At 33.5% G+C, this 19465-nt stretch overlaps 2 protein-coding genes across 2 annotated transcripts; both read right to left on the bottom strand.

The window, feature by feature from the left end:
- Positions 1-3182: 3182 nt before the first annotated feature.
- LOC132617646 (uncharacterized) lies at positions 3183-4498 on the bottom strand. The gene is made up of 2 exons (XM_060332694.1): positions 4221-4498; positions 3183-3641 (listed from the first exon to the last, which is right to left on the bottom strand). The coding sequence occupies exons 1-2, from the start codon at positions 4326-4328 to the stop codon at positions 3270-3272; spliced, it is 480 nt and encodes a 159-aa protein (XP_060188677.1). The 5' UTR covers positions 4329-4498; the 3' UTR covers positions 3183-3269.
- Positions 4499-17842: 13344 nt separating this feature from the next.
- LOC132617875 (uncharacterized) lies at positions 17843-19459 on the bottom strand. The gene is made up of 2 exons (XM_060332945.1): positions 18993-19459; positions 17843-18553 (listed from the first exon to the last, which is right to left on the bottom strand). The coding sequence occupies exons 1-2, from the start codon at positions 19263-19265 to the stop codon at positions 18146-18148; spliced, it is 681 nt and encodes a 226-aa protein (XP_060188928.1). The 5' UTR covers positions 19266-19459; the 3' UTR covers positions 17843-18145.
- Positions 19460-19465: the final 6 nt, after the last annotated feature.

Here is a 19465-nt window from a genome sequence, read left to right as displayed (position 1 = left end):
AAAATATTTCTTTCTTTTAATATTCATACCTACTCAAACTATGTAACATAAATTGTAAATTGAAAAGTGAATATAATCTCCTAACAGAATCACCCGTTATTTCTAACGGCTTTCGCTAAAGCAGCAAGGTGATTTATCTCTCCGACAATTGAAAACTGTGTCTAATTTATTTCTCTCCACGTGTAGTAGTTTAGTACAATAGTCGTTTGCTTATCCTTTTGGCCATGGATAGTTTTTTACTTTTTGCCTTGTTCCCAGAAACAGATTAGACATAAAATAGTTAGTACAATTTTTCAAAAGTTTTCACAATTTTCATTTCAAATCATTCACAAAAATTTAAAAATAATTTTAATTCCCGAATAACATTTTCAACTTAAAAGCAATTACTACTTTTTTCAAATTTCACAACTTTTACGTCAAAAGCGCCCACTTGGTGTTTGCATCTCTATACTTGGATGAAAAGTAAAAGGGATCACAATTGTGTACATATTTGATTCTGGCTGCTTTTATTTGTTTCCATCATAATATTCATTATATACTGTAATATTTAAGTAACATATAATCTAAGATAATACACTGCCAATCAAATTCCAAATAATTAAACCAGGTTAATAAACATGTCGAATAAATATTCAGTAAAATCCTAATAAGCTTAATTAATAGAGATTATCATCATATTATATTCAACATAACCTGTTAGTATTCTCTTCGCTAGTTAGTGTAAAAGTATCAGTATCAGTTCGTGTTGTGCCAATTTGTGAGTATCCTTTAATTGCTTGATTTAAAAATAAAATAAAATTACACTATATCGGCGCTCACCAAAATTAAAAATTCAACAAACATGGACATGATAGTTTGGTGAATAACATAAAATAAAAGTGAAAGAAGCAAAATGAGATCTCATTCTATAATTTCTTATTCTGTTTTGTTTTCTTACACCCTAACTTCAGTATTAAGAAAAATTTAAATAACTTATGAATATTTCATGGAAAAAGTTTGGACACTTTGCGTGATGCTTGTGGCACAAAGTTGATCAAGAAAGGATGAGAATGCATATAATTAATCCCATGCTCTTCTCCCAAAAGCAAACTTGAGGGATAGCGACAATCAATTGTTTGACGAGGCAATAATTTTTATAAGCTTCTTCCTTTTTTTCATTTTTCAAACAAGCTATGATAAGCTTAGCTTTTTTGCTTTTATTTAATGTATCAACGTAGAAAATGACGTTTGACGAGACAATAATTTGGATAAGCTTCTTCCTTCAATTTTTCATTTTTGAAACGAGTTATGTAATTTAAAGCTTAGCATTTTGGTTTTATATATGGGAGCCGCTCATCAAAAGTAATTACGATCTCTAATCATATATATAAAATATACATTATTTATGTTATATAACAACAATATTAACAATATACCCAACATGATCCCATAAGTGGAGTTTAGGGAGTTTGGAATATACGCAGACCTTACCCCTATTTTGTTAGAGGTAGAGAGACTGTTTCGATACATCCTTGACAATAAGGAAAAATACTCTCTATGTCTAGTGGGAATGAATATTTATCTGGTTTAGCCTAATTTTTCCTTAAACACCTCGTATACACTATTATACATGTTTATATATGGTGAACATTCACTGGGTTGTTATTGTTGTTGTTGTATATATGGTGAACACATTGTTTTTACCTAAGTGTATAATCTTGTACACCGTGTGGTATAAGCACTATTGCGAAAAAGAAGTTGTATAAACTGAAAATATGGCTATGTAGGTGTTATGTTGGGTATAATTTTGTAAAATTCCTTTATGTAATTTGTGTGTGCAATATATATATATATATATATATATATATATATATATATATTGGTTATTATTTTGGCGGGCGGCTATACGGTGTTAAAGTCCCTCGTATTTATGTACAACATAATGATATTATTCTGTATTTGAAACTGGCTAACCTACTTAATATAGATTTGTTACGAGTAAACTTATAAATAAGATCAAACACTTCCTATCGAAAGATAATTCATTCTCAATATTTAAATTTGTAATTTCTATTCAATGATGAAAGAATGCTAACTATCTCATCACATCCCTCGTGGATCATTAGATTGGTGGGACAAGAATAATAATTTCAGAATATTTTATGAAATTATTTTATCCTGCATTTGATAATGAATATTATGTAGTCTGAAAATCAATGGTGCGATAAGTTATCCTATATACAAGGTGAGATAAATAATCCCATGAAATATCTCATGAGATATTATTGTATGTCCCATCCGTCAGCCAACCGACCCCTTAGGATAGGAGATGATTCCTAAGCACTAAGCACTAAGCAGGGTCAGATCCAACCTTTTTGGTACCAGTTTCATCTGCACTTAATATTTTGCACTTAATATTTTCAACGTGAAAAATAAATTTATGTATAAAGTTTATTTAATTTTAATAAATAATAAATATGAAACTTATAATTTTAGAAATATAATACGCTCAGTGTGAAGAACATTAAAAATTATGTTTTATTTATATATTACATATATTGAATTTCTTTAACTTCAGTGTACATTTATGTTTGGCTTAATGCATATGTAGCCCCCCTGAACTTGTCCCTTTTTTCTATTTTGGCACCTCAACTAACTGTTGTTCCTACTGAACTCGTCCTCAAGTGTGTTTATCAAACACAATCTGACTTACATAGTATTATATCTTCAATGTAACAACATACTAATATATATTATAATTTAATAATGTCATATTTTTAGTTAAGATTAGCAGCAATTGAGAGGGAAAAAAAGAGTAAGCTCTTAATTAAGCTGATAGTGAAAGATCAGAACCAGCAGAAACCGACACATCCATGACCTAAAGAATAGCTTACCACACGTCTACAATATTACTTTACCTTCATTACCGCAATTTATTTTTTGCTTCTAATAAAATCATATTTAGAGGGTTTGATAGACACACTTGAGAACGAGTTCAGGGGTTCAATAGGAACAACAGTTAGTTGAGGTGTCAAAATGAAAAAAAGAGACAAGTTTAGAGAGCTGCATATGCATTAAGCCTTTATTTTTTATATTTTGAACCTGTTAGTTAAAATTTAAGCTCCGCAATTGTTAACACAACCCACAAGAAGTTCGTACTAAAGATTGAAAAATATGTAAAAGAAAAAAAAAAAGGACTCTGAAATTAGTAAATGTTAATTTACCATGCTCATGAGTAGAGAGGGATTTTCCTTAATTTTGCCTCTGTTTTCTTATTTCAGTTCCAGCAACTACATACGATTTTCCAATTTCCGGTTTCCAACTAAGGTGAAAAACATAACCCCTAATGACGTTACAACTATTGCATAGACCTTACCAATATAGATAAGCAAACATAAAATGAAAATAAACAAATATACCCAAAACGAACTAGAATAATAGACTTTGTCACGTTCTGCTGAACCATTTTTAGCTTCTTTCTGATCATATGAACTTGATGAATTTGATCTTGATAATAACTCATCTTCAGTAGTAGAACAAGAAGATGATGATGATGATGATGATGATAAAGATGAAGTTGAATAGGAAAGTACAGATGCTGAAGAGCCTGCTTTCTTTAATGACTTGTCTCTCCTACTACTCCTCCTGCCTTTTGGTTTCAACTGCAAAATTAAAGTGAAGGCACCACAGTCAAGATTTAACCATGAAAAGACATAAGACTTACAAAAAAAAAAAAATTTAAAAAAAATGAATTTAGCTATAAATTTTTTAGCTAATCTGCCGCAAAATAGTTCATAGCTAACAAATTCTTTTGATAATCTGTCGCCAATCCTAAAATAGACACAATTGGTTGAGGCAATCAATAAATAGTAGACACAGCAAAAAAATAAGACGTAAAACTCAAGTCAAAGCAATCAACTGGAAATCGACCAGTTAAGCTAGCCTCTCAAGTCAAAGCATGCATCACATATCATTATGCATAGCTTATTAGTTGTGCTGGTCTCTCCTTAAAAAGGATTAACAACAGATTTTATTATTTAGCTACACAATTTTCTGAAAGCTAATTCCTATTCACTGGGTACTCTATTAAATGAGTGATAGAAAGTATATCAACAACAACAATACATCTAGCGTAATCTCACAAAGTGGGATCTGAAAATGGTAGAGCATATGCCCACCTTATCCTTAATTTAGAAGGTAGAAGGCTGTTTCCGATATTCAAAAAGAAAAAGAGGACTTACAGTTGAATCTTCTTTGTGATGTCTTTTTACAGAAGACCGATGTTTGAGAATAACAGAGTCCTCAGCAACATTAATAGGTCGAAAACAGAGGAAAAATCTGTTCTTCATTGATTTGTTTCACTTATGGATGGCTGATTTAGGAAAAAAGAAAAATTGGAGACGAGAATTTATGAAGAGAGTGGACTTATATTATTAAGGGAGGTTGAGACCAAGAAAAGTGGTTCTTGTTTGCCAGGTGGCAATTCGGCTACTTAGGCCGGCCTCACCCTTTACTTCACTCTTTGACAGTGAGAATTGGTGGAAAACAACCAACTAATTTATGTATTTATGTCACATCCGACCACAGGAATAGATTACGAATTTCACAAGTAATTAATTTACTAGGTACACTTTGAAGAATTCAAATGGAGTAATTTTTTTAAAAAGCTGTTTTGATTAGCTGGATTTTAAGTAACAAAAACACTTTTAAATGTTGCGCAGATTTTATAAATAAATAGTTACGCATTTAGATATAAGTGTTGAAGTTTAAAAAATAATACTAAAGCATTTGATAAAATAACATTGATAAAACTTTTTCTATTAAAATAATTGAAATATCCTTTAAATCTGGTGGCACTATAAAGAAGGTGAATATTTTAAGTTTTTTACTTCTTATTAATGTTGTATGTATTAGTGAAATATGATAAAGAGAATTTTACTTTGGAATAAGCAAAGCGACTCATGAGTTACTCTTGTTCGATCAGGTCACCGTATGAATAAAAATTTTGGAGAGATATATCAGGAAAAGATCTCAATTATGCCCTACAAATCACTATTCAGATAATCTCCCCCGAACATGATTCAAAATGGTCGAGCAACAGAGGTAGATGATAACGTCGAAAACTCGAGATTTAAGGGATCAGATTCTATCTTATTAGGAGCTCACAATCTCCACACTAATAACAACTAAGTTGTGCATAGGGTTAGGGAAGTTAGTTAGTGAGGTTAATTACATTTATTCTATTATAATTGTACCTCATCTAATTTTTCGCATGAATACAATATTACTCTATACTGTTTTTTGCAAAGCAAATAATTGTTCATTCATTAAGCAATATCCATCACCGTTCGAGGAGATTTTTTTTATTATTCAGTTCTTTAATTATCATTAATTATTATGTTTATTATTTTGATTGCTATTTACTGCATCGATTACTTAATCAAATGATTACCAATATTTGAATTAATTGTGTTGCTAAAGATTTCTTTCAAAAAAGTTTAACTAGTTTCCCTAATAAATAAATTTTAGGTTAAACAGTTTGAAGCCCACAGTGGAACCTTCACAATATTAGTTATCCCAAGGTATTTTAATCCTTCACTGAGTTGTGTTTGCAAGCAAAACAATGAATGACGAACAATATTTGGCTGCTCTTCAAGCTGTTGCTAAGGCATGTGATGCTGCTGAAGTCCCAAACCCTGAATGAGGAGGATCTTGTTGATGTGGAAGGAGACTTTAATGATGATAGTGAACAGGAAAAGGGCGAAGAATAGAGCCATCTGAGTGTCGTGGTAACCCCATACCCCTTATGGAGCCACACGTTGAGGATACTTCACGGCCATGCCGCGTTGACAAAGGTAAAATGTCACGCCCCGAACCATGGCCTGGGCGTAACACGACACTCGGGCCTTGCTTGCATGTGTCCGAGCGAACCTCATGGCTTGCTTGTCAACATGGGCATCAAAACAATATACTCTATATGATGCAATTTAAATGAATCATGAAAATGTAATTTGCGGAATAAAGTCTTGAAATTATCTTATAGCGTGAAAAATCATGAACACATAATAGTTTGCAACTATGAAAGCATAACTGACTCTATGAACTAACATCTGTCTATGAAACCTCTAAAACACGTATGAATACTAACTACCAGGACATGGTCGTGGACTACCATAAACTGAATACTAATGCAGACTCCATGTTGAACCTCGAGAGAAGTGGGGCTCACCAATAAGCTGATAACTGAGGTGATCCTACTGCGTAGGTGTATGCTCCTGAAAATCGGTATCTGCACCGTGAAGTGCAGGCCCCGGGCAAAAGGGACGTTAGTACATGGTGAATAGTCCTTGTATGTAAAACCTGCTGAAATGAAGAACATGGCACAACATAGGTATAGGACATGAACTGAAACTGAATGTAACTTGAACATGAGCATGAAACGTGAGTAAAATCTGAAAACAGTAAATCAATGGAAATACATGTATATAAAACTACTTGTAACGTGGGGAATGCTATAGTATAACCGACAACATGGTCTGGTACTTGCGTCCTACTAGCAGAACACTCACAACCTTGCCAGGGATATGAGTTTTAAGTAATAATAAGCATGTAAGGATCCAAACTGCATAATGAAGGTGTTGCCTCCTTGCTGGCAACCCTTATCCTACGGTGGCAACGTAGTTTCAGGCTATCTGAGCCTTCTCGGTTAACTAAGCAATTCCCAAAAACATGAACATGATATAGTTGGCTAAGAAGCCCATGATTTTTGTGAAATAACTTGTAACATGGTTTCATGAAATATCTTGTAATATGGTTTTATGAGATAACTTGTCATAATCTTGCAAACATATTCTTGATTCATGAGTAATAACAATAGTTCATAATTATATATATATATATATATATATATATATATATATATATATATATATATATATATAATTGACTTGAAAACATGCTTGTAACTTGCTATCTAAAATCATAAAGTTTCATATAAACATAATGAGAACACATGAGGAAGAATTCATGATTCATGGATTAAGCTAGGGTTTCTAATAACCGTAATGGAAGATTAGGAATACAATAATGAATATAGATACAAAATTCATTTACATAAATACATAAATACGGGCTACCAATATTTTGGGTTTAATGCCCTAGGGTTTGAACTTCATGAATATCAAGAAACGAAGCATGGGGAAGAACGTAGAGATTCCCACATGTGGATGGAAGTTCTACATACCTTAATTGCTCCAAAACTTGAATTAGAGACTTGAGTTTTGAAGAAGATTTCCTAAATCTTGATTCTTGAACCTTGAGATAGGTTTTCTTGAAAACCTTAGATTAGGAATGATGATTTCTTGTTTAGATTACAAGGATATGTATTAGAATTGACATGGAATAATTAGAGTAGGCTTACCTTGGTGTTCTTGATGATGGAAGAGGATAGGAGGTCGTTCTAGGGATTGAAGGAATGAAAAATAATGATTTGAACTGATATGGACGAATATATACTGTTCTGGAAAATTAAGTTTTTCGGCCCAGTTAAATACTGGCCGTATTTTGAAATACTGGCCGTATTTTGAAATACGGTCCGTATTTAACTATGTGACATCCAAATGTCAAATTCCAGAATGCTCAGAAGTCCTTGGTACCAGTTTACGACTTGAATTACGGCCCGTATACTGAAATACGGTCACTGTTCATGGGCGTAAACCCCCATCTTACAACTAAATAGGGAAATTCCAATTCCCACATTCTTTATCTGATTTTCTGAGTCTAGGATCATGGTCAAAACTTAGGTTAAAGGTACGGGGTGTTACATAAAAGGTATAGCATAACCTATGGACTGACATCATGACATGAACACAAAATTCGGCAGTGTATTGTCTTCTTTGGTTGCCAACAAGAACGCAGGATCGCTCGCGCAACCAAGTGTTGACACCCAATTTTGTCCCGCCTCTCCTCCGAAATACCTATTTATGCTTCTAATATTTTTGGAAAAAATTAAAAAAACATATATATTTATATTTTACTATAATTATTAGCCTTTTATCAATACTGGCGTTTCATTATTCTATTACAGTTACTAGCCATCATCATCATCATTTATTATTATTATTATTATTACTATTACTATTACTATTATTATCATTATTATTATTATTATTATTATTATTATTATTATTATTATTATTATCATTATTATTTTAATTCACAATTTTTTATCTATTTTGGCATTTTACCAGCTTATGCACACGCATCACATTTATCTTCGCGTAATTTAATAATTGCATTTACTTACTGTTGAATTTCAAATATATTATCGCCCGACTATTACGACGTCATTTTATTTTCATATAAATGTTAGTAAATACATACTTTATATTAGGGGATATTTTAGCACACTTAGTATATAATTAATTAAAATGGATCTTCTATTTAAATTTAGAAGCCAAATTATTTCTTTCATTCAGCCCATATTTTAATTCATCTACCCAACCAGCCCACATTTTTATTTATCCCAATCCACATTTTAATACCCAGCCCAACATTTTTCACCCCCAGCCCACATTTAAAATCGATCCAGTCCAAAAATGGACCCGACCCGTTTCTTAAATGAAGAAAACAGGTAGGGTTCCCTCTCCCTTTTCTTTTTCCATCCGCCGCCTCCCTCTTTCTCTCCTTCTCTCTCTCTTCTCCCCTTTGCCGCCGCTCCTTCCTCTTTTTCATCATCATCTCCTTCGCCCCACCACCGCCGCCTACGCCCCGCTCCCACTTCCCTCTGTTCCCCACTTTCCCCTGTTCCCCGCTCCTCTCTCTCTCCTTTTCTCGTTCCCTCTCCCTTTCTTCTACAGAAAACCTAAAAAAAAAAACCTATAAATAGTTGAGAGTGGAAAACGTGTGAGAGGAGATTTTTTGAAGGAGAAATCCCTTGGAGGAGTTCTTGAACTCCAAAATCCCCTACAAAACAGGTTTTAGAACCCCAAAAATTGCCTTGCAAAAACAAGTTCTTGAATCGCCTCAAAATCTCCATAAAAATCAGTTTCTTTAGCAAATCGTAATTTTATTTTAATCGGGTCAAAATACTAGATCTCAATTTATATTCGTTTGCCTTGTTATTGCTGTGAATCCGAGTATCGCAAGCTCGGATTTGATAGTGTTCGAGGGTAGATCGAAGACCCTGCCTCACTTCGCTGCACCCGAAGAAGGTCAGTGAACTTCATTCCTTTCATTTATTTTTTTAGTTCTTGCATATAATGTGTTTATGAGATTAGTATGCTGTTTAGTTTAGTCGTCGTTAGGGTATGCTTAAAATGCTGATATGATGTGGTTTGCTGTTTCATCTGGTTGTGTATTGTTAGTTTACTTTCATTCTGTTTTAGTTCAGTTTAGAACGTGTCGAATGTTTCTGATTAGTGCTTAATTTGTATTATGCTTCTAGTATGACTATTTAGTTAAGTCTATTCATGCTTAATCCTATTTTTTTGAACTTGTTTGGGTTTCATGTTTGGACAATTTGATGAATGATTAAAGTAGGGGCTATTGGATAATGTGATTTAATGCGTATGTGTTTTAGTTTTACATTCCAGTTTTCAGTTTGAATCTATTCTCTTCCTCAGTCTTCAGTGTCGCGAGGTGTATTCTCTGTGGTTATGGTCCAAAATGGTTCAACATTAGCTCTCCAAATCTTACTCTAGTTCAAGTAATTTTGGGAGTATGCATTGTTTATTTGTTTTCAAGTAATTACTAAAATATCGAGTTCTAGTTTATTTCCCTATTGCTGTAATGGACTGATTCAGTGCTAAAATTAAATTATGTTCAGTTCCGTGACTGAGTTAAAATCAATTTCGTGCTTAGATTAGGATACGATGTATGATTTTCCCAGTTCATATGCCTTCTATGTCTGTTTCTTTTCTCTAAATAAGGCTGAACAACATTTGGGATTCGACTTTGATATCTTTTAATATATGTTGGGCTTTGCTGAATTCTGAAAATGATATTTGAGGCTCCCTATTGATAAAACATACCAGTTGTGTGTGTGTGTGTATCACTTTGTAGATCAAATTTCCTGTGTTTGGAAAAGTTTATTTTTTTGGCTCTTGAGTGCTGTCATCTGTCATTCTCCTGAAACAATTTGATTCCGAGTGCTATGCGTTGATGTTTTGGGTTCTAGGTTCATTCTCTCAAATTTTCTTGTGTCTGTTGTATTGAGTTGGCCTTATCGATGCCTTGTATGACTTTACACTGACTTGTATTGCATTGGTTTGGCTTCACTTGAATGAGTTATCATTTGGGTTTAACTTACGAAAGTCTTTAAGATTGCCTAAAAAATGGTTTTAAGAGAAGAAATGGATTACTAAATGGGCTAAGGTGGTCATTTCGCAAGTTATTTTAGTTCTGAGTGTTAGTACTGTTACTAGCAACACTTATTTTTTTTAACAAATTGAATAACTGAAGTGCCATTTTTGGTCCAGTAAAGGTAAATAGTTTGAAATGATTATGTGGAGTCAAATTTGGTCCTCTGTGTGTGCTTAAGGACCCTGGTTTTCTTCATTTTTGCATGATCAGTCCAGAGAATAATTTGAAAACTGTTTGGCCTTCCTTTTAAAAAAAAAACGATTATGCTTGATAAATTCTTATTTTTACTAACAAGTAGTGGAGAATGCATCTCATTTTGACAAAATGTCAGTGTGGCTTTCAATTTTATTTGAGTTGGTTCATTCTTTGTTCACTAGTCTTTCCTCACAACTTTTTATTTTTCCTTTTAAAACTGATTTTTGCAAACGAAGGAATGGTATCTGGTTTAAATTTTGAATGCAAAAAGGGTTTCTATGGTCTTGATTCATGCTGGATTTGTCTAAGGTTCATCTGCCTTGTGTCATCCATTCTAAACTGTTGTCCAAAATGAGTATGTGGTCTGTCTTAAAGAGGATATCATTTTGATTAGATTACTGTTGAGGTGATCATTAGTATATTTAGTTGTAATGGGGCTCTCTTTGCTTTGCTTTGTTTTGTTATCTGATCCTGCTGTCCCTGTTCTTTGTCAAAACTGCCTTAAAACTAAGCAGCTTTCAAAGGAACCTTATTTCATTTGGCCATCGCTTTGGCTATAAACTGTGTTGAGTATGGATTTTGTGTTGCTTTAAAGTATTCAAGTGTCATCTGTTAACCTAAACACGTCCAAAATAAGATCTCGCATGTTGAGAAGCTGGCCTGATTCATCTGGAACCTGTGAGTGTTTGTTTGATATTTGGGTAGCTTGAAGTAACGTCGGACTGCTTCGATATCGAATAAATAGCTGGTCTTAATCAGTACCCAGTGATCCCATTATAAAGTTTATAGCTGTTCTTAAAATGCCATACTCTGTGTCCTGTCATCTTCAGTGTAGGTTCTAATAAACTAGAAATTGATTTGAACTGAAATTTGCCTCAGTGATATTTGGTGTCCTCTTAAGTGTATGAGTTGTTGAAATGAAAAAGGGATCATTATCTTGTTGTTTGGTTTGCTGACTTATTGCTGGTGCATTTGTAAGCTGTTGATACTTAAAATGTGTTAAATAGTAAAAGAATAGTTTCAGGTCTATATGAATGCTGTGATGAGTTTATCCTTGTTTAAGTCCATATATGTTTGTGCATTTGCAAGTGTGGGTTGTTTGATTAGGTATATGTATATACATAATATATACATATATTACACATATAAATCAGTCGTCTGTTGAGATTGCTCTATTATATTGGTACGTCAAGGTCCTACTCTTGTTTATTATTTATGTGATGGTTTATTTGGTTTCAATTACTTGTTTTCTTTTTTTAGCGTGTCTTGCATATCTTCACTATATTAATCCTTTTCTTCCGTTTTTTTATGCATGGCTATCGCGTACGAGTCCAAGACTCGTCGTCTTCCGCAATCGATGTTGGGTCAAGGCCCAACGAAACAGCCTTTTCTCTCTCCGTCCAGCCTTTATAGGAAAACAGGAAATCTTCTGGGCCAAAGCCCAACAACAGCAGTGATCGCAACAGTCTAAGATGGGCTGAGCCCATTCCTGCTCGCAGCAGTTGGGCCTGGAAAATGGGCCAGATCCATTCAAATTTTTTCCCCTCTATCTTATTTTATTGTTGTGTATTTTTTTATTTGCTTTGTATGACTAACCTTATCTTATTTTATTTTCTTAACTTAGATGAACCCTAATGAACTAGTAGTTTTTAGTTTTAGTGATGGGTAGTTAGTTTAAGGAAGACTAAAATTAATTCCATAAGTTTTATTCCCTCTCTTTTTTTTACTTTTCATGTTAAAACTATTTATAATGTCTAATATTTATTTTATTTAGCATAATTGATTTGCAAGATAGCATAACCTCATATATTGAGTTAAAAGAATCATATTTTATGCTTACTATCCCAGAAATTTCAAAACGTTACTAATTGGCAAATATAAATTCAAATACATTCTATGAATAATTTTCCAAAGTTTACCCAATAATATACTTCTTTTAGCCAAGTATAGTTAATATAAAAGAAAGAAAACTCATATCCTATCTATCACATTTTAAAGAAAAATAAGTTTAGGTATTTTTACATCACCATATTAATATAATACAAAGTTTTTGTCTAAAGTTCACATTTTGCTAAAAGACTATAGGCTTATATCTTTGCAAGTCTTATTTTCAAGAATATTATTACATTTTTTCAAGGCTTTAGCGTGTCCAAGTTTTATTTTAAATAGCCTTTAAAATTTTCTTTTATGCAATACATCATATTTTCTACAAGTATTATTTCAAATGACATCATTATTGCTTTCATTTAAAGTCTTAGCGATTTATAAGTCCTATTTTAAAAAATGGCATTTTAAGTTTTCTTTTATATTATATTTTCTATAAATCTTATTTTCACTAATATTATTTTCCTTTCAAAATTTTAACGACATTTGTGAATTTAAACATTATATTTATTCTCAATTAATTAACCTAAGTTTGGCCGGACAACCGTAGTTAGCGGATTCTAAAGGATGCCTAACCCCTTCCCTTTAGGATAATATAGAGTCTTTACCTAGAATCACATTGGTTAAGCAGACCATTAACAGAGGTTTAGTTTTAACTTTACCTTAGTTAATGTTTAGGTGTCCTAATTCACCGTAAAATTAATTAGGTGGCGACTCCTTAAAATAAATAAATAAGAATCACCAATACGTCATACTCCTAAATCAACCCGGTTAAAATGAGGGTGTGACACCAAGGACAACTCTAACCTAAGGCACGCCAAACCCTGCACCGAAAAGTTCTGGTATGACGGATATTCCAAGTAATTCAGGAGTTTGAAGGAACTTGGGAATTGGTGTAGTGGTTCAAGAGACTGTGTCAATAGTCGTTACTGAGCCACAACACGCTTTCTTGAAAAGCATATTGAAATGGAATAGATAGATATGATATGGATACATCGAATGCAATTCATAACTCTAATAAGAGCTTGGTCAGTACCACAAAGGATATGGGAGTATTGACAAAGAGCCATGAGTCAGACGCTGTAGTTTCAAAACTTAGTCCAACTACGACAGATGATATTGACTTGGGCGATGACATTTTCGATGGGGATGATGAGGATGATATGCTAGACATATGCTTTGATAAGGTGGCCAAGGATGGGGATCTCTCACCTAGGCAACAAAGAAGTGGAAGTAACAAAAGTAAAAAGAAGACACATAGAAGGCAGCATAGTTGGAATGGTAAGGTGACTGAGAAATTTGTTCCAAGGCACCTACCGATGCGACTGGAAAAGCAAAATCATCTGACAGTGTCAACAACTTTAACAAGATCCAATAAATCCAAGAAGTGATGAACTATCAAGTGTTATTGGACAAATTTGAAGAAAAAGACCAAAAGAAAATACTTCAGGTTACTTTAAACGGGCAAGTTATATTTTTTAGCTCATACATGTATAAAATGAAGTTTGAGGCTGATAACTCAACTTTATTCTCGACTTTTATATTTTTACATTATTTAAGCATCCTCCTTTGTAATATCATCATATAGTGTATTATAAACTCTGTAATGATCATAGAATATCTGATTTTCTCTAGTTTTTATTTTCTTCATGCTTGTTAAGTAGTAGAGGTTCATTACCTCATTAGGATTAGTAAGGTAAGGTCTAGCCCCCCTTATTTGTACTCTTCTCTTTGAGGTTCGCTTTGATTATTAATAAAAAAATAGCCCTACGCACGTGCCTAGCGGATTCGCTTTAAAAATCAAAAAATGGACTAGATGAGTAGGGCGACCGGATCCATCAGATCCCAAGGACCTCTCCCAAAATTAAAGCCATCGATGTGCAAATGTACTCTCAGCAACCTTGAAGGCTGAGCGCCGCCCCGCACTAATTCTTTAAGAGGTCGTTTGGTAGGAGGGATAGGATGGGCTAGATTATTAATCCAATGGGATTAGAATTAATCCTATGTTTGGTTGGTGGGATAACTTTTTTGATATCTCATCCAATCCCATGTAGATGGGATAAAAGGTGGGATAAGTAATCCCACATAAAGGGTGGGATTAGTAATCCCATCTTATCCCACCCAATCCCATTTACATGGGATAACTTATCCTCCTACCAATCGACCCCTAAAGGTTCAGAATGCCAGATTCTCAAGTATGGGCGCTGTAGCAGCTATATTTAGGAGTGATTGGTGTGAGTCTTAGAATTTCTGGTGAGGTAAACGATGGTGTTTTGGGTGGGCATGGTAGAGGTAGGTGTTTCTAACTGTGGGGGTTACGTAATGTGACAATTGGAGAAGTTGCTTAGCGTCTTTAGGTGACTATAAACAAAAAACAAAAGAAAAAAACATGTTCAATGGGCATAATTTGAACAAAAATAACATATTAAATACGTATCACCCTTAATTTAGATGTCAAAATGAAGAAATTTGACAAATTTAGGATGCCACCTACAATATACGTGATTAACATATGTTTCAAAAAGTTTCTTTTTAAATGTCATGTACAATCATATACCAGCATATAAGATGAATTTGATAAATCTTTTTCTTGACCCAAGTGTTGCCTTGCCTCACGAAGTCAATTGACATATAAGAGTCCAGCTAAGATATCTCGAGCTTGTCGAAACCTTAAACTTAAAATTCTCCGCATTTGTTGCTAGTCCAAACTTGATCACATTAGAGACGGTGGGATCGATCTTTTTTAGTAATTGTATTACTGTAAATGCTCTTACTAATTGAAAATCGTATAGTATATGTGCTATACGATTTGAAGTTGGTATAGCTTTGATAGAAAAGTGGCCTATTTATACTCTCATCGTTATGCAAATAGCTTAAATATACTATTTTCAACTAACGGAAGTGGAAAAAATAATCAATTTTAGAAATATTCTTTTAACATTTTTTATTAATATAAAAAACAAGAAAAGCCATGTGAATTATTTTTTGATTTCAAAAAATATTTTTAAAAATTTTTGACCAACCAAATATAAAAAAATTGAGAATATTTTCCTTCGTACCAAACACATCCTTAGCCTCCAAGACTCTTTATTTTCCATTTTAATTAAAAAAATTAGAAAAATAATTTTAAGGTAGATTTTCTCTCTTCGTTCAGCCGAAAAGGATATACTTTAGGTATTTGTGTAATGGAAAGAACATAAATAGATTATTTTTTAACGAAGAATGTACTTTAGCTATTTGTGCATGTTATTCGCGGATGACGTAGTCCTGATTGACGAGACCCACAACGGAGTGAATGCTAAGTTGGAGGTTTGGAGACAAACTCTGGAGTTTAAAGGATTCAAGTTGAGTAGGACCAAGACAGAGTACATGGAGTGTAAGTTCAGTGACGTGACACATCAGGCTGGCGTAGAAGTGAGGCCTGGTACCCAAGTCATCCAAAAGAAAGGAAGTTTCAAGTATCTTGGCTCTATTGTACAGGGAGATGGGGATATTGAGGATTATGTCACACATCGTATTGGTGCAGGGTGGATGAAATGGAGGCTCGCTTCAGGAGTGCTGTGTGATAAGAAGGTGCCACCAAATCTTAAAGACAAACTCTACAAAGTGGTAGTGAGACCGACTTTGTTGTGCGGGGTGGAGTGCTGGGCAGTCAAGAATTCACACGTCCAAAAGATGAAAGTTGCGAAAATGAGAATGTTGCTATGGATGTGTTGGCACACCAGGCGAGATAGGATTAGGAATGAAAATATCTGAGATAAGGTGGGAGTGGCATCAGTGGAGGATAAGATGCGAGAAACGCAGCTGAGATGGTTTGGGCTTGTGAAGAGGAGAGACACAGATGCCCCATTGTGGAGGTGTGAGAGGTTGGCTATGGACGGTTTCAGAAGAGGTAAAGGTAGGCCGAAAAAGTATTGGGGAGAGATGCTTAGGCAGGACATAGCGCAATTCCAGCTTACCGAGGACATGACCTTAGATAGGAGGCTATGAATGACTCAGATTAGGGTAGAAGGCTAGTAGGTAGTCCCACGTATCCCGTCGTACTAGTAGTCGCAGTTTTGATCTTCATTTTCTTGTCCTTTGATTCTTGCAATTATATGTTGTTTCTTGTACCACAATTATCGTATTTATCTGTGGTAGCTACTGCTTATTTTTCTCAGACTGTTTTATCATGGCTTTTGTCACTTTCGTTAGTTTCATTTTCGTATTGCTTTGAACTGTTTGTGCTTATCTAACCTTTTCTCATCATGTTTTCTCTTGAGCTGAGGGTCTTTCGGAAATAACCTCTCTATCTTTCGAGATGGGGATAAGGTCTGCGTACACTTTACCCTCCTCATATTCATAATGTGGGATTTCACTGGGTATGTTGTTGTTATACTCGTATAGTACATGAGTATATTTGAACCTTTTTCCAAAAAGAAATTATGCATTAGCTCATAAATGGATATTGGGCCATGAACTGAAACGAAAATCGCATAAATTCAATAATTTGGCAGATGTGTAAGTTTTAAACTTGTACCAATCTATACGACCAAGATATATTTGAACAATTCCTAGTCAATTAAGACAAATTTCATAAGTAATAAAATATTGACATCGGTGAAATCAAGATCGACAAAATACTCGAATTGCTAAACATTGGCATATTCATAACATAAATAATCAAGTTTTAACTTATCCTCATAGTTCCGTACTCTCTTTGTCCTAATTTTGATGATTTATTTTTAATTTGGCATGACTATGAAAAAGATAAAATATGTGAATTGTTTAATGCAGTCTCTGTTGAGGAATAAGTAGTACTATGATTTTCCGACATTTCTCATAAAGACATTAAATTCAAAGGATAATTTTAATGAAAAAGCAGTCGTAATGAAACTTTTTTGTAATATTTAAAATCAGAACTATCTATCCGACGAAGAGTACAAAAATTTGAGACAATCTAAATAAAATAGTAGTAAGACGCATAGTTCGAGAATTGCTAGAGAATTTTCATACTATAAAATAGGATAAATAAAATGATATAACATAAATACTGAATGTGAGTATTTTTTTCCTATAATGTACTCTACATAGACCTCCACTTTGTTTACCAAATTTAAGTTAATATAATTTGGTGTAGTTATAGTACTAAAGCCATAAGCAGGAATATTTGCTAAAAAAATAGCACAATAATGTTCTTCCTTGAAATTTTGCTTGATTTATCCTTGCGCAAGTAACTTTGATTATTTACATAAAGTTTTATGAATTGGAGTGATAAATTTTCTGCTAATGACTTCTATAATAGTTTAGTTTAAAAAATATTTATATGTAACAATTGGAAACTATCTTATAGCCTATTTGGCCAAATTTTCAAAATATGCCATGTAAAAGTTTGAATGGAGGGAGTCATAGTAAAACAGAACGAACAAGCATATCTGTAAAACTTAGCAAACATTTCCAACAAACGTTAATTTCCAATGTTGTATACAAGAGCTACAAGGAGAATATCTTCGTTACCCTCCCTAAAAATATGTAAATAAAAGAAAAAGAAAATACTAAACAAAAATTAATCACTCCTACAAATACTAGTACTAGTAATTAATTGCTGGTAGAGCATCCAGTGATATTCCAAAAGAATCACGAAAGCCAGAGTCTTGAAGTATTGTTCGCGTCAAAAACTTTACTTTTCATTTCAGGTCAACAATTGAATGCTCTCTGTAATGACTTTCGACATTGACCTTGACTTCTACGTCGACGACTTCAGTTTATTTTCCCATTGCTGGAAAAACTGATTCCGGTAAGGAACAAAATAAAGCCATGATAGTGTTAACACTATGGCCCAATATTTACCAAGAAATATTGTCATGAAGAGAGCAAATATAATCAAATACAACAAGGAGCAAGACTCCTTTTTCTTCTGGTCACATGATGTTGAAATATTACTAGTGTTTGGATTTGTCCAATTTGATGATAACGACTTTTGAGATTCATGTGAAACTGAACTGATCACTTTTTCCTGTAGGATTCGATTATCTTCCTTGACTTCAATTTCTGGTTTAACTGATTCATGATTATCCAATTTCTTGAAGCATTTTTCATCTTTCTTATTCCAACTGCTACTTTTCAATTCAAAATCAAGTTGCTGAATATTTCTCTGTACACCCCATAGATTTTATACATGAAAAAAAACAAGAACAAATTCGTTATAAATCAGAAAGCAGAACAAAGGGAGTGATTGTGGGCTTTTTAAATTATTATATTCCACTTGGAATGATCTTAATCGACTAAAATTGATTAGGAATTGTTAAGGATTTTGATCAAACCAAGTATGATTCATGGATACTTCCTCCAATTTTATATCGAACGGAGCAGGAGAGTCAAACACTTAATTTTGGCTGTACTTCTCCAAAATTTTAAAATAAAATTACTCATGAAAACTACTATAAGCCAACATAACTAACGAAAATATTTACAAAAAAAATTTGAAAAATTGTACTAGTTGTTTGACTCTCCAACCAGTAACACATTCGTTTTAATACTGATTCGACAAGCCTAAGGAATTAAATGATCACTTAAGAGAGAGAAAGACTTACCACAGGATCTTGAGACAAGAGGGCTTTAAACAGTCGAGGGAAGTACTTGTATGAAAAGATTTTCCGACGAGAATAACTTGGAAATTTGTGGAGGCTCTTATTATTATTATGCTTCAAAAATGAAGGTTTTGACAAAGATGACAAGTCCTTGTTCTCTGGTTCTTTTCTGAAGACTTTATTAGATGAAGAAACAGTATTTGGAGAAATAAAATCAGTAGAATCGTCTGTTTCTACAACAGCAGGACAATAACAAAGGCAGAGGTTTTTCTTCATGGTTAGTGGTTACAGAATTTGCAGAGAAGTTTTTTTTTTTTTTTAAAGGCAGTTTTAGTTTGTGTGCGACATAAAAGGAGTAAAGAAAAGGTGCGAGGATAGGAATTTTTTTAACACGAAGAAAAATATCAAATATGCTTTCCTTTGTTTGGTGACTTATTTGACACTGTTGAAGTCAGCAAGTTAGGCAGTTTGGGACT

The sequence above is a fragment of the Lycium barbarum genome, chromosome 11 (genome assembly GCF_019175385.1).
Source record: "Lycium barbarum isolate Lr01 chromosome 11, ASM1917538v2, whole genome shotgun sequence".
Lineage (NCBI taxonomy): Eukaryota > Viridiplantae > Streptophyta > Magnoliopsida > Solanales > Solanaceae > Lycium > Lycium barbarum.
The sequence above is the reverse complement of the archived record's forward strand: the minus strand, read 5'-3'. Positions and strand labels throughout refer to the sequence as shown.

Bases quoted from the DNA above. Each gene is read 5' to 3' on its own strand.
- LOC132617646 (XM_060332694.1), bottom strand. From the start codon at position 4,328: ATGAAGAACAGATTTTTCCTCTGTTTTCGACCTATTAATGTTGCTGAG. The intron at 3,642-4,220 runs GTAAGTCCTCTT...TTAATTTTGCAG, and splicing joins ATCACAAAGAAGATTCAACT to TTGAAACCAAAAGGCAGGAG.
- LOC132617875 (XM_060332945.1), bottom strand. From the start codon at position 19,265: ATGAAGAAAAACCTCTGCCTTTGTTATTGTCCTGCTGTTGTAGAAACA. The intron at 18,554-18,992 runs GTAAGTCTTTCT...TGGGGTGTACAG, and splicing joins TCTTGTCTCAAGATCCTGTG to AGAAATATTCAGCAACTTGA.